General features: G+C 38.9%; 1 protein-coding gene across 1 annotated transcript; it reads right to left on the bottom strand.

Moving 5' to 3' along the window:
* Nucleotides 1-8,009: 8,009 nt before the first annotated feature.
* LOC112173494 (protein NRT1/ PTR FAMILY 4.4) lies at nucleotides 8,010-12,062 on the bottom strand. The gene is made up of 5 exons (XM_024311131.2): nucleotides 11,815-12,062; nucleotides 11,339-11,556; nucleotides 10,457-10,894; nucleotides 9,511-9,656; nucleotides 8,010-9,153 (listed from the first exon to the last, which is right to left on the bottom strand). Exons 1-5 carry the CDS (start codon nucleotides 11,945-11,947, stop codon nucleotides 8,244-8,246), a joined length of 1,845 nt encoding a protein of 614 aa, XP_024166899.1. The 5' UTR covers nucleotides 11,948-12,062; the 3' UTR covers nucleotides 8,010-8,243.
* Between the last annotated feature and the right edge of the window lie 1,810 nt (nucleotides 12,063-13,872).

Raw genomic sequence — 13,872 nt, 5'->3', positions numbered from 1 at the left:
CAAAAAGACAAGAAAAGAGTAATAAATTCAAATTTGGGTGGAGAAGATGAAAATTATTGTTATCCAACGAGGAATTAAGTAATTTGTGTATTTAATTAGGGCTAAATACAAATTACTACCCTATGGTTTAGGTCCAAAATCAATTCAGTCCATGAACTTCTAATTTCATCAAAAACACCCCTGCACTTTCAATTTTGATCTAATAAGTCCAATTTGTTAGTTTTCCGACAAGTGAGTTATTTAACTTGTTAATATGGCTCATATATGACCTATATTTTATGATGTGGTGTCGAGGTGGTCTGCATAGTCAATTTAGGAGTGAGTCCTACTATTAAATATAAATAGTTTTTCAACAAATAATCCAACTATAACTTGAACGCATAACAGAATATTAACGAATTGGACCTATTAGATCAAAATTGAAAGTGCATGGATGTTTTTGATGAAATTAGAAGTCCAGGGACTAAATTGATTTTGGACCTAAACCACAGGGTACTAACTAGTATTTAGCCCATTTAATTAATTGGTTATCTATTTATTTTTCTTACAGAGATTTAGATTTTAGAAAATTAGTATATTTATTAGTCATTTTGTACTTGGATAATATAGTCTTTCTATAATTCAAAAGTTTGTAGGGTGAACTAAGAAAATGGTAGGGTGACAATAGCCGCACCCAAAATGAAAACTAGGAAGACCCAGCTTATCTCTTAAACAAAATTCATTAATGAAGTTTGGAGATGAATCAAATCAAGTAATGTTGAAGGATATCGACATTGAGTGTGCCTCTTCAAACTAGGGTTTAGTTCTAGAGTTGTAATAGGAGAGAAGGTCCTAGATTTTCTAATTATATTCGGATTCTATTTCCTTGTATGACAAGATTATGTACTTTGTAAATCCTTATATAAAGGGCTCCTATTATCAATAATAGAACACACACAATTCTCCCATCTATTCTCTCTGCAATTTCATTTTCACTACAACACGTTATCAGCACGAGCCCTAACTCTAGCCCTAAAAACCAAAAAGCTGCCACAAACCCTAGCAAACCCTAACACCAGAAATTTCTTTCACCAAAAGCTGCCGTAAGCTCCTAGCCCTTGCTAGCCATATCATGCGCTGCTCCTGTAGCCCTTGCCCACCCGTGTGTCGCCTGCTGCCCCTGCAGCATCGTCGCACGCCTGCTGCCCCTGCAGCATCGTCGCACGCCTGCTGCCCCTGCAGCATCGTCACACGCCTGCTGCCCCTGCAACATAGCAGCACGCTCGTTCTTGTGCAGATCAACATGTTTGCACACCCCGAAACGTCTTGATTGGGACCTCAGATCAAATTCTTCCTTCATAAAAGTTGTTCGTCTCTGTCTCTTCTATCTGACCTCTAAATTTAAGCCACATTGGAGTCGTTTTGAGACCTGTACACCATTCAAAGTGGGAGCTATTCAGAAGAGAATCTGCTCCGAATTTCAACAAGTAAGTTTTAAAGATTAAAGTTCTTGCTTTCTTGTCTTTTAAATTTCTTTATTTGCTACAGCATTTTCCATATACGAACATGAGTTCGATTATTTAATAAGCGGAATTGTAGGGATTCACGCTAAACGAACTAAGAGCGTTCGTAATCAATGAACTAAGAGTGTTCATAATCTTCAGACTAAGAGAGTCCGCAAGCATCTATTTTTGACCATATTAAACATCATTGTTTCGGTCTAATCCAAATTTTTTGAAAATTGATTTTTTGGTAGCATTAAGGCTCGGAAATCTTAATATTAGTTTTCGGGGAAGCATTGACTCCGAAACTAATCCGTTCTTGTTTCTCCTTTTTGGATATCAAACTTGAACGAGCTCGATTTTACTCCATTGGATTCTACGGGCATGAGATATTTATTACCTACAATCCAAGAGCCCTGTTTTAAAGGAACCGCTCAAGACTCACAAACTGAGATAGATAATTCTAGGGCACTTACCCTGATGAAGCGCCACATGGAGATGACATTCCAGTTTGAGTACATGAATGAGGATAGCGCTAGAAACCTTTGGGTAGCGCTTTGTGAATGTTTTAACAACATTCACAATTTTCCGAACTTAGAAGCATGATGGAATTATCTCTGCTTCCCTAACTTTGACAAAGTTATGGAATATTGTTTGGAAGCTCTCCGCATCAGATATTGATGCATGCCTGTGAAAAACTATCACAGAAGAACAATTGATTGAGAAAACCCTCAATACCTTCCTCGTCTATGCTATGAGGTCCTCTGATTTATTCCAGACTCATGTAAACGCAAGACAGATCACAAATTTCCATCAGCTAATTGGAGCAATGACATGTGTTGAAAGGCACAGCCACGAACTTTGTGAATGAAAAATATGGTAGGCCTCAAGATGACTACCATGAGCACCGTTCAATGGCTAGAAGATGTTGCCATGGATGATATGATCAACATGCTCATGAAAGTCATCCCCAAAGTTGGCAAATACATGACCAAAGGAGTCATGACGTTGAGGGTTGAGGGTTGGACACCATGGCGCCACTTTTGGCCATGGTAACACTATTCCAACGCCAATGGTCCTAGGGACCATTTATATTGCGTCAATACGCCTCAATCAAGAGAGCATCCTCTACATTATGTTTAATGGAGTACTTGATCAATGGTGATTAAGACATCGAGTTCAAAAAGACTTTGAATCTGGCGATGAAGACAAAATGCCGCGGATTTTTATTTCGAATAGTCTTTTATTTTTCCAAGAATTATGTAATGGCAATTATGCCTTAATCAATAAATGACAATTTTGTCTTAACTCTTTCTCAAGTGGCGCATCCAATGAAGTATGATGTTTAAGAAAGTGATTGAGATTAGTGGTACTGAAGAGAGCCTCGTTCCACCGACATCTCTCTCTACTTCCCTGGTCATATTTGATTGGAGTTACCAAACAGATTGAGTAACTACGATTTGTCTAAGTTTGATTTTTATTTTGGATTAGACTTTGGATAAGAAACTTTGATGTAATCATTGGCTTTTAATAAAGTGACGATTCTTTTACTTAATGTCTTGGACATACCTTAATTCGAACTTTATTTGAAAGATATAAAAGCCAATGGTTTTCATATGGAAACACATTGTGAGAATGGACAAGAATTCCTTTGCATCACCTCTAATGACTACGGGCATAAACGAGTATTATAGAAACTTATGTGTCACTCTAGTGGGTTGTATACCACCACTATTCAAGTAATTGAATCCAACCATGTCATGAGAGAAGACTTATGGGATTCTGACACATATAGGCTTTGACATGACCGTTTGGGACACCCAAGTCATGATATGATGATCCGTGATACTAAAGACTTCACACGGACATCTCTTCTTCAGAACGAAGAGAAGTGAGAATCAAAAGTCGATTCAAAGAGAGCATTGCACCGCCGATGAGCCTTGGGTGCCGCCGCCATGCACCACCGACCGGCCAACGCCTACGCTATGATCCCCCTGTGGCAAAATCATGGCTTTGACGCCATGTATGGAGACTTGGTTACTTTCTCTACTTCTCAAAGTAAATTGTGACATTGTGGCTCAACCAAAACCTTCATTGGTTGATTATAAGGCCAATCTTTCGTTCTGTAAAGCTTGTTTTTTTCTTAGGATCAAGACCATCCTATGCAAAGGACACTAAAGAAATAATTCCATTCTTACATAGAATCCAAGGGGATTTTGTGGATCGATTCAACCAACTTGCGGACTGCTTAGATGTTTTATGGTGTTGGTTAATGTGCGAACACGCTGGTCACGTGTCGCGCTATCATCCACTCGTAATGCTGCTTATGATGAACTCCTAGCCCAGAACATATGGCTACGGGCTCACTACCCAGATCATCCCATTCAGTCAATTTGACTTGATAATGCTAGAGAGTTTACATCGAAATTTTTTGATGACTATTGCATATCATTGGGTATTGATATCAAGTATCATATTCCCATGAACACACCCAATTGGTCTCGTGGAAAAGCCACCATTAAAAGACTATGATGGTAGCCCGGACTTTGGTAATGCGCACCAATATTTCCGCTTGGGTTATGCAATATCTCATCATGCAGCTATGCTAATTCGTCTACGACTCATAGCAGCCACTCAACGTTTATTTGCGTTACAGCTAGTGACTGGGTTCGAGTCTAATACCTCGTACTTATGCATATTTGAGTGTGCGGTTTATGTGCCAATTGCGGCGCCACGACGCATCAACATGAGTCATTGCAACGAATGCATATATATATATATATATATATATATATATTTATGTTGGACATAAGTCTCCAACCATAAGTCCGCTATGTAAAACCCTTGACAGGCGATCTCTTTTTCGCTGGATTTGCGAATTGTTACTTTGATGAGACAGTCTTCCCGTCGTTAGGGGGAGATTAGAACGTCAATGTTCAACAGTAACGACAGGAATTGTCGTGGTCTGTTCCCACTATGTCTCATCTTGATCCCCTAAAAGTGACTAGATCACATATACCTGCTGCAAACATGTCTACAAGGATTGATGTCCCCACAAGAGGACATGGTGCCACCTAGAGGAGATGGGTACGACACCACTACCATGGATGGTGGTATGGTGACGCCACAAAGGTGGCATAATGGCGTCATAGGCCATGGGTTCCACTAGAGAGCGTAGGAGACCCATAAGTTCGATGGATTCTCGCCCTAAGAAGAGAGCGAGTTTGACACAACTTGATCCATTGATCATTGATACTCAAAATCCGTCTCATGAGAATATTTTGGATTGTGGTTATGTCTAAGAGACATCGTTGGGGGACACCTTAATGTTAGAACCAATTCCTGAGAATATAGAGATATCTACGAATTACACTAGTGTACATGAAGACGTGGAATTATTGAGACCAATGACATCGAACCTTACTTTGTTGAAGAATGCCAACGTAGAGAAAATTGGCCTAAATGGAAAGATGCAATCAAGGTTGAATTGGATTCACTAACGAAGAGGAAGGATTTCGGGCCTGAGATGCCAATACCTCCTAACATAAAACCTGTTGACATTAATAGGTCTTCGTTAGATAGCGTGATGAGAAAAAGATATGGTAATCTCACCTTATGGCGCAAGGCTTCTCACAAAACGCCCTGGAATCGACTACGAGAAGACATATTCTCTCATAATGGATGTCATTGCACTCCACTACCTTGTCAGTTTCTGAATAACTGAACATGCAGCTTATGAATATGGTCACTACGTATCTTTATGGGGATCTAGGTACGGAATATAATAAAGGTTATTGTGAACTTCATTTACCCAAGTCAAGTGGCTCTAGACCATGGAGCACGTTGGCAACGAGATTAAAACGCTCACTAAAGTGACTGTTTGATTGGGAAGGGATATGATGAACTATGCCCACACGTTTCCATGACAAGTTCCGAATTTGCAATTGTCGCGGTTTATGTTGGAACCCATGAGAGTTAAGGGAAACCGCTGAATACCTGAAATTCGAGTTTGAGAGGAAGGACCTTGGGAGAACACGGTTTTGTCTAGATTCAGAACTTGTATACTGTGTTAATAAATGCTTAGGCATTTTTATAAAGTCAAAGATGCACTCCCATGGTCGTCCGTAGTCTTGGCCTTAAGAGGGATCTGTTTCGTCCCAGGGTTGATGACGAAAACGTGTTAATAGCAAAAGTGCTTACCTGAGTACAATATCCGCATTATTGTACTTATCACAATACAAGATCGGACATCTCAATTGTTACGAACTTGTTGGCTAGATATAGCCCCGCGCTAACGCAACGTCATCGGACTGGTATAAAGACAATCTTTCGTTACTTAAAATGTACGATAGATATGGGCTTGTTCTATCCCTACAGAGAGAAAAGAATGACGGAAGAATGAGAGCGGATTTCATTAGCCCAAGAGGCGCAGTCCAAGACGCCATGACTTGCAAAGCTGCCACCACCAAGGGTGGCCGGCGTCATCCTCCTCCCTTACACCAAAATGATGGTGATGTTTGCTGATGCAGGGTATCTCTCTGACCCTCACAAAGGTCTCTCCTAAATGGGTTATGTCTTTACCATGGGAAGCACCGCGATATCTTGGAGGTCTACAGTGTTGCTACTTCCTCTAATCATGCAGAGACTATTGCTCTACATGAAGCTATGCGTGAATGCATATGGCTAAGGTTGGTAATTAGACATATTCGACGAACTTGTGGTTTGAAGTCTACCACAGATGAACCTACATGCATTTATGAGGATAATGCAGCTTGTATTAAGCAAATGAAGTTAGGTTTCATCAACGGCGACAACACCAAGCATATATCGCCTAAGATCTTTTACAATCAGCAACAACAATCACTTCTAATCCGATTAGAGGATAATGTAGCGGACTTATTCACTAAGTCGTTACCTAAATCCACCTTCGAGAAACATGTGAAAAGCCTCAGATTGAGAAAATTATCCGAACTCCCATGATTGTAGCTATCAGGGGGAGATGTCGACATCAGGGGGAGGAATGATGTCTATATGATCGATCTTGAAGAGTGAAGGACGTGTTGTGCTCTTTTTGTCCTTCGACCAGAGTTATTTTCGTTCCACAAGGTTTTTATTACCTGGCAAGGTTTTTACTGAGGCAACGATCAAAGCGTCATCACCAAGTTTGAGCGGCACAAGTGAGAGTGTTGAAGGATATCGACATTGAGTGTGCCTCTTCAAACTAGGGTTTAGTTCTAGAGTTGTAATAGGAGATACGGTCCTAGATTTCCTAATTATATTCAGAATCTATTTCCTTGTATGACAAGATTATGTCCTTTGTAAATCCTTATATAAAGGGCTCCTATTATCAATAATAGAACACACACAATTTTCCTATCTATTCTCTCTGCAATTCCATTTTCACTACAACAAGTAAAGCCCGTACCTGAAGCACCAAAATTGGTCAATACATCTGCCACTTGATTTCCTTCATGAAATATATGTGAACAACGAAATTGTATCATTGAAATGCGATGCACACAATACTTCCATGCCACCTGAAATCCACATATTCTACCACAAGAGATTCTGGAAGTAGAGGGACATATTTAATCTTAAGTTTTGTAACCTATGTAAATAAAGATCTTTGCGGCTATGTAACACATTTCAACCTAGCTAGAATGTGTTAATACAATTGAGTCAATTGATTATAAAACCCGCAGCAACGCGCAGGCAGTATTTCTAGTATAATAGAAGGAAATAAGGGACATGACCTTTACTAACAAAAGAATCGTACATGTAAAATTATGAGGATACAAGTAATTAAGTAAGGAATCAATGTCTTTAAAACTATCGCTAGGCTTCCCTGTTAATGAAGCTATTGCATACCTTATTTGCCTGAATGTGAATCTCTGGTTTAATCGATCATGTGAGTGATAATGCCCTATATGATGAACCGTGATTTAGTCATAGAATTAGAGAGGTAATTAAGCATTGGGCCAACTTTGTTGGTAAAGATTGTTGCTTCTGGGGACCATTGGAGTCTTTTGGCAAATAAAAAAGTTAAAACTAAATTGAAACAAATGAACCCAGAAGCAGTAGTGGTGTGGAAGATAATGATGCAAATGGGCATTAGCGAGACAGGGGCCTACAGCGCTCAAACAAAAGACATGTATGAGACATGTTTCCTGCTGAAGGTGAAAGTGATTTTGAGAAAGAGACTTTCGACTACAGAAACACTTAACTCTAGGACACCATAACAGGCCAAACTTGCTTTCCATTTTCTGAGCTTAACTTTTGACTGTTATTACTCTAATTATGGAGGCTCGGAAGCAAAGACTTAAACGTAACATACATCACCATGGCTAGATTTAGCTTTGCTTTTGTAAATTGAATCTTCTTTTAACTACTAACCAAAGCATAAAGCAACAACCCCACCACCACTCACGGAAAGAAAATTTAGAACCCTCCTTTCACATGATCAACAGAAAGACGCATTGAGGAAAAAAGGTGGAGAAGGGTAGGATAGGGTTCATTGAATCTTGTGGTTTATGGGTTTAGACTTTTAGACCTAACTTCCTGACTAGCTAGCTAATACGTTCTTGGAATAGACTCAAAGAACTAGCTAGGTGACTCCATCTTAGACAGGTGATTATATATAAATAAAGAGATTCCGCAGTTGTACATCTAATTCAGGGGTTTTGCCTTTTAATTCTATACATATATATAAGAAGAGACCTTGCAATAAATATTACAATTTATCTTAATATTAGGGGCCGGGGCTCAAGTTATAATAATATTATGAGAAACTTCAATATGCCTTGAAGGGTACTTGAAGTTGCTGCTGTTTTCCAGGTCTTTTCCATCTTCTCGGGGTGAATTAGTATTAGTGGGTGATAGAGTGGGGTTGTAACAATACCAATTTGACCAGAAGAGATAATTGAAGAAGTTCATAAGACTGAGAGCAGCCAGCAGCCAATAGAAACGGTCCAGCCTATCCTTGTTGAGATCATTGTCACTGAGCCACCCTCCCCTTGAAGAAGTTGAGGTAACTTTGTTCACAAGAGAAACAAGGAGTGAGCTCAAATAGAAGCCAAATGAGTATGAGCAGTATGTCATGGCAGTTAGAAATGATTGCATTCCTTCCAATGACTGCTTGTAGAAGAACTCTATAAGCCCTACTGCAGTGAACATCTCTGACAGGCCGAAGATGAGAAACTGTGGAGCAATCCAAAAGATTGAAAGAGCTTCATTGTGCAAGGCCGAGTTTCTTCTCTTTCTCTCAATAACTGCAGCTGAAACCATTGAAAAGGTGGCAATAAAAAGGCCAGTGCCAACTCTTTGTAAAGGAGAAATCCCAGAGTCCCTTCCGGTGACTTTTCGAGCAGTCGGTACAAAGACGGTTTCATAGAGAGGGACAAGAAAGATTAGCATGATGTAAGGGATGGCTTGGAGTGAAGCTGGGGGGATTTTGAAGCTTTCGGTGATCCTTGCGTTCATTGTACTTCCTTGTTGGACTGAAAATGTTTGGAGTTGAGCCAAAATTGTGTTGAAGATGATGGTACAGGCAAAAATGGGCACAACTGAGATAATTATTTTGACTTGCTCCACCTGAGACACGGTGCATAATCTCCATGGACTTTCGGTCCTCTCAGTTCCATCTTCTGTTTTGATGCATGCCTTGTCTAGGAATCTGCAGTTTCAATTACTAGAGTCATTAGCTACAAATTATGCTAGCTTCTTCCTAGCTACCACACAAGCAGAGTGGATGATGCAGGTGTACTCTTCTTTGTCTTCTTTTGCTAGTAGATGTATATTTCACATCACAGAAAGATGGTGACATTGACATTAGCAAAACAAAATATATCTTGATTTGATACAGTTAAAAGCTTCAAAAGTCTACCTGATTCATGAAGAGGGCAGGCATAAAATCACACAGAAAAAAGAAACCGAGTAGTTATGTCTGTTGCTTTATTAGCTTTACTACATTATTAATCAATGTTTATTGGTGGTATGTCTGGTCTGCTAGAAAAGTTTGTAGCCCACTCACCTGAACTTTTCGGTGTGGAGGAGAGTGGTGACGTTAGGCGACATGGTGACAAAGAGGTGGTTTGGCACATTGTTTTGGTTTCCATGAAGCATTTCTGTATTTGAGGGGCATATTTGCTTTCTCTTCGTAAATGCAGCAACGAAAACCTGATGATCGATCAAGCAGATTATGAATAAATTAGTTGAAAGGCAAAGGGTTGAGAAGATATATGAATTCAGTAATATTGACAACGGCATCCGCGCGCTTTCATAATTTTAAGTACGGTCGGTGCCAAATTAATCCCAACTCCATTTTTAATATAGCTAGATAGGGATATTTTCTTAGGACTCGTACAAGAACCACAAAACTGTTTGATCTAAAATATACAAATTTTCCACTTAATTTGATGGAAAGCATCAGATTCGAATAAAGAGTATGTCAGAAAGCTTGTACGTCGATAGAGTAATGCAAATTGTTAATGAATATCAGCAAAGTCATAAATACTCAGAACTACACTATGGTCTTAAAATGAATCGACAGGCTAGAGTTAGGCAAATCACGCAATTTCATTTTTGGTAGTCACCGAAAGCATCTTTTTGGAACAGAGAAAGATTGTGAATACTATATGTTAATGAGACAGAAAAATTTAGAATATAACAGAAAAGTAACAAGAAAGACTCATAATTAAACATCACAGCTACACACAGCCACAAACACATAAAAATAGAGAGACAGTTATTGAGGAGCAATTAGTTTAAACGAAAAGAACTTCCTTTAATTCCGTTACCAAATTAGCGAATTAAATAGCTTATAAGATTGTAACTTACAACAAAAGCATATAGCTCAGCATAACATACTGAATGGAAAATAAGTTAATATATGTAAAAAGGCTCCTCAATTCCCAAAGTAAAAGTATATAGGAAAAAAAAAACAGTAAAGCTAGCAGCAGAAAGTTAAGTGAGCTTACTTGAGCAATTGGAGTGAAAATGCTTCCGCGAGGTGGTTTGTTCCGATACAGAGACGTACCAAACACCAAGCTAATTAGTCCTAGTGTCATGGCAGCTGCAGAGACTCCAAATCCAGCATCCATGCCGGAGTGTGTTTGGACCCAAACAAGGACAGTTAATGCAATGAGTTCTCCCATGCAGAAGGCAAAGTATGCACAATTGAAGTAAGTTGATAACTTCTTGGATTGCTTGGTATCCTCCTTCCTGAATTGGTCAGCTCCATGAGAGATTATGTTTGGTTTTAGACAACCACTTCCTAAGGCCACCAAGTAAATTGCAGCAAAGAATATGAGAGCCTTGTAGCCCTTTGCCTCCTGACAGTACTCGGATGACATAACCTTGCAGGAGGGTGGCCTTAACTGGGGCAGATGGGCTTGAACAGAGAGTAGTATAAAACCCTGTGAGCAATTTCAACCAAAATTTAAAAAAAAAAATCATGTGTTAGGCAACAAGAAAGTATATAGTGATATCTGTTTCTCATTATGTTGAACCATTTCAGGATATGATATTGATCCATAAGGGATAAGCCCTGCAACACAATGGGCTGTAGAAACCATCACTCAAACACAGACAATCTTTTTGTTGAATTGTGTATAGGTATTAAATAATAAGAATCAGCTACTTTTGAGTCTTTATGGATTCGGTGTTATAATAAGACTAGGCTTGAGAATTTAATAAGATAAACTTAGATTTCAGGACAGACAAGAATCTAGAATATGCAAATTGCAAGATAGTGCTTAAAAATTGAAAATCATGATGAGAGATCAATAGAAGAAAAAAAGAAAAGAAATGAAAAGGGACATATATGCATCACATTCATGCATGTATGAGAAAAGACTTACAGAAAGCTCCACAAACCCAAAGATTAACATGGTCCAGAAGCTCCCAAGATAAGAATCTGATAGGAACCCTCCAAAGAGGGAGAGGAGGAAGACTGTCCCTATAAAGTTGGTCACTATGTTTGCAGACTTTGACAGTGGAAAGTGCATCTCATTTAGTACATAGGTGATGAGATTGTTCCCAACAGCTGCTATTGCCATCATCTCAAAACCTTGTAGACCTGTATATCATCCATCAACAAAATTAATTAAAATGTGTAGGTACGTACGTTATAATCGATCATCCGGCCACCAATTTGTCAGCAGAAATCCATGTGTCTAGTTTTTTTGAGTTCATGATACACTACATAAGAGATTCATATTCAAAGTTGATTGATACTAACAAATAGTGAATACTACATCAGATATATAGGCGCGCGTAGTATGAACATGGAGAAAGACATGATATAAAAAACCGAGAGCGAGAGAGAGAGAGAGACCTAGGACAAAAACAGCAGCCTTCATTCCACCATGTTTGGTTGGCTTACAGGGTCTGCCTCTCCAATCAACAGAGATATCCCCCACCGCATCTGCAGCCTCAGAGATGGACATGGAATCTCCTCTCAGTTTCATAATATTTGTCTTTTTCAGTACTCTCTCTCTTACTTGACGGTAGCTAGCTATAAACTACGAATGTATCTTTAATTTGTGAATTCAAAGACCGGCCCTCACTTCCTTAAAACAAACTTGTATTGTGATTCTTTGAGACAATCCTACAAGTGCGTTGCTCCCACATATATAATGTCCACCAGGCAATTCCTCGGGGCCGATCTTTTGGAGTTTTTCATATTCCTCGGAAGTTGACTCAGCAGTATTGAGTAGTGGTATGGCCCATGCATAGAGATATAGATATTGTGCTCAAAACTAAGCTAAGCAAAGTCAGCTCCCACAGCTGCAAAACTCGGTATGCATGGCGGTACTTCCACCGTGGATTTGTGGCTCCGCCGCTCCGGGTACCGTGGATGTACTTTTCGCCACTCGTGAATCATGAATTCATGATCATGATCGCTCCATTCTTATTAGCATATCATCTCTCCGGTAGGCCATAGCCCCCAACTCCCCAAGTCATACATAAACACAGCTAGTGGACCATTACTTCTATTACTGTTAAAAAATGTTTGAGAATGCAAAGAAAATTTTGTTGAAAATGAGTATCATTATTTATTAACTTGATTATATGATTGTTGGAATTTTATTGTAATTGATAGGTTACAAATCTAGCAATTAATATTGTCATATCTTGTTGTAATTATAGACTGATTGTATAGCTGATTCTCAGCCTCTAGAATCTTTCTTTTTCTTTGTATATAATTATAACACATTCTACTAAACAGATATGAGAAAATAGAGAATTATTCTCTGCAATCTTTATTCTCAATCACCATTTTTAACATGGTATTAGAGCACTGATTTTGGTTGCTCTAGACATTTTCACCTTTTGTTAAAGTTATTCTATCATCTTAGCTATTCAGCATGGCAAAGCTTTTGAGAAGTGCCCTTATTTCCCAGTTGAAGTCTATTTGGGAGGAACTGGTGTTCAACAATGAAGTTCCACCCTGCACATGTGGAGTTATAAAGAATCTCAGGGAGGTCGAAACAATTCAATCAGATATAGAAAATTGTACATTCTTTCCTTCTTGTCATTCCGCTCGCTCTTTATCACAACAATCTCAAAATTGGATAATTGATAATGGTGCAACCGACCACATCGTGTTATCACCCAAACTCTTTAACAAATCATCATCAAAATCTTCTTTTGTAAACCTACCCAATGGTTCTAGGGTAGGAATCACTTTTGCTGGGTCAGTAGAACTCAATTCGAACTTGTCTATCCTTTCAAGTCAATTTACTTTCTGTTAGCAAATTTACTCGTCAACTCCGTTGTATTATCCTCTTTCACCCAAATTTTTGTGTCTTACAGGATTTGGCAATGAAGAAGATGATTGATATAAGGAAGCATTATAATGGCTATACCACTTGTCCCAAAACACCGCGGTCCAACCACCACCCGCAACACATAATATCTCTATTACCCATGATTTGTGGCAACGTCATCTTGGTCATCCATCTACTGCACCATCCCAATTTTTAGAAAAACAACATCGGGTATAACTTTTGACTTTAACTCTCATTGTGATGTGTGTCCCATGGCTAAACAAACTCGGTTATCCTTTCCTTTAAGTTCTATTTCAACAAGTGCACCTTTCGATTTGATACATTGTGATATCTGGGGTCCACATCGAGAGCCTTCTCACACTGATGCTTGTTATTTTTTAACCATTGTTGATGATTTTTCATGATACACTTGGATTCACCTCATGCATTTTAAATATGAAACTCAAGGGTTGTTAAAAACTTTCATTTCGTTTGTCAAAACTCAAATTCAGCGTAATGTCAAACAGATTCGTGCTGATAATGGTGCTGAGTTCATTTCTATGCGTTCATTTTTCAATGATTCGAGAATTCTTTTTCAACATTCTTGCACCTCAACGCCTAAC

Source organism: Rosa chinensis, chromosome 6 (genome assembly GCF_002994745.2).
Source record: "Rosa chinensis cultivar Old Blush chromosome 6, RchiOBHm-V2, whole genome shotgun sequence".
In the NCBI taxonomy this organism is placed as follows: domain Eukaryota; kingdom Viridiplantae; phylum Streptophyta; class Magnoliopsida; order Rosales; family Rosaceae; genus Rosa; species Rosa chinensis.
Note: the sequence above shows the minus strand (reverse complement) of the source record. Positions and strands in the feature narration are given on the sequence as shown.

Bases quoted from the DNA above. Each gene is read 5' to 3' on its own strand.
- LOC112173494 (XM_024311131.2), bottom strand. From the start codon at position 11,947: ATGAAACTGAGAGGAGATTCCATGTCCATCTCTGAGGCTGCAGATGCG. The intron at 9,657-10,456 runs GTAAGCTCACTT...ATCGATCATCAG, and splicing joins TTTTCACTCCAATTGCTCAA to GTTTTCGTTGCTGCATTTAC. The intron at 9,154-9,510 runs GTGAGTGGGCTA...TTGAAACTGCAG, and splicing joins CTCCACACCGAAAAGTTCAG to ATTCCTAGACAAGGCATGCA.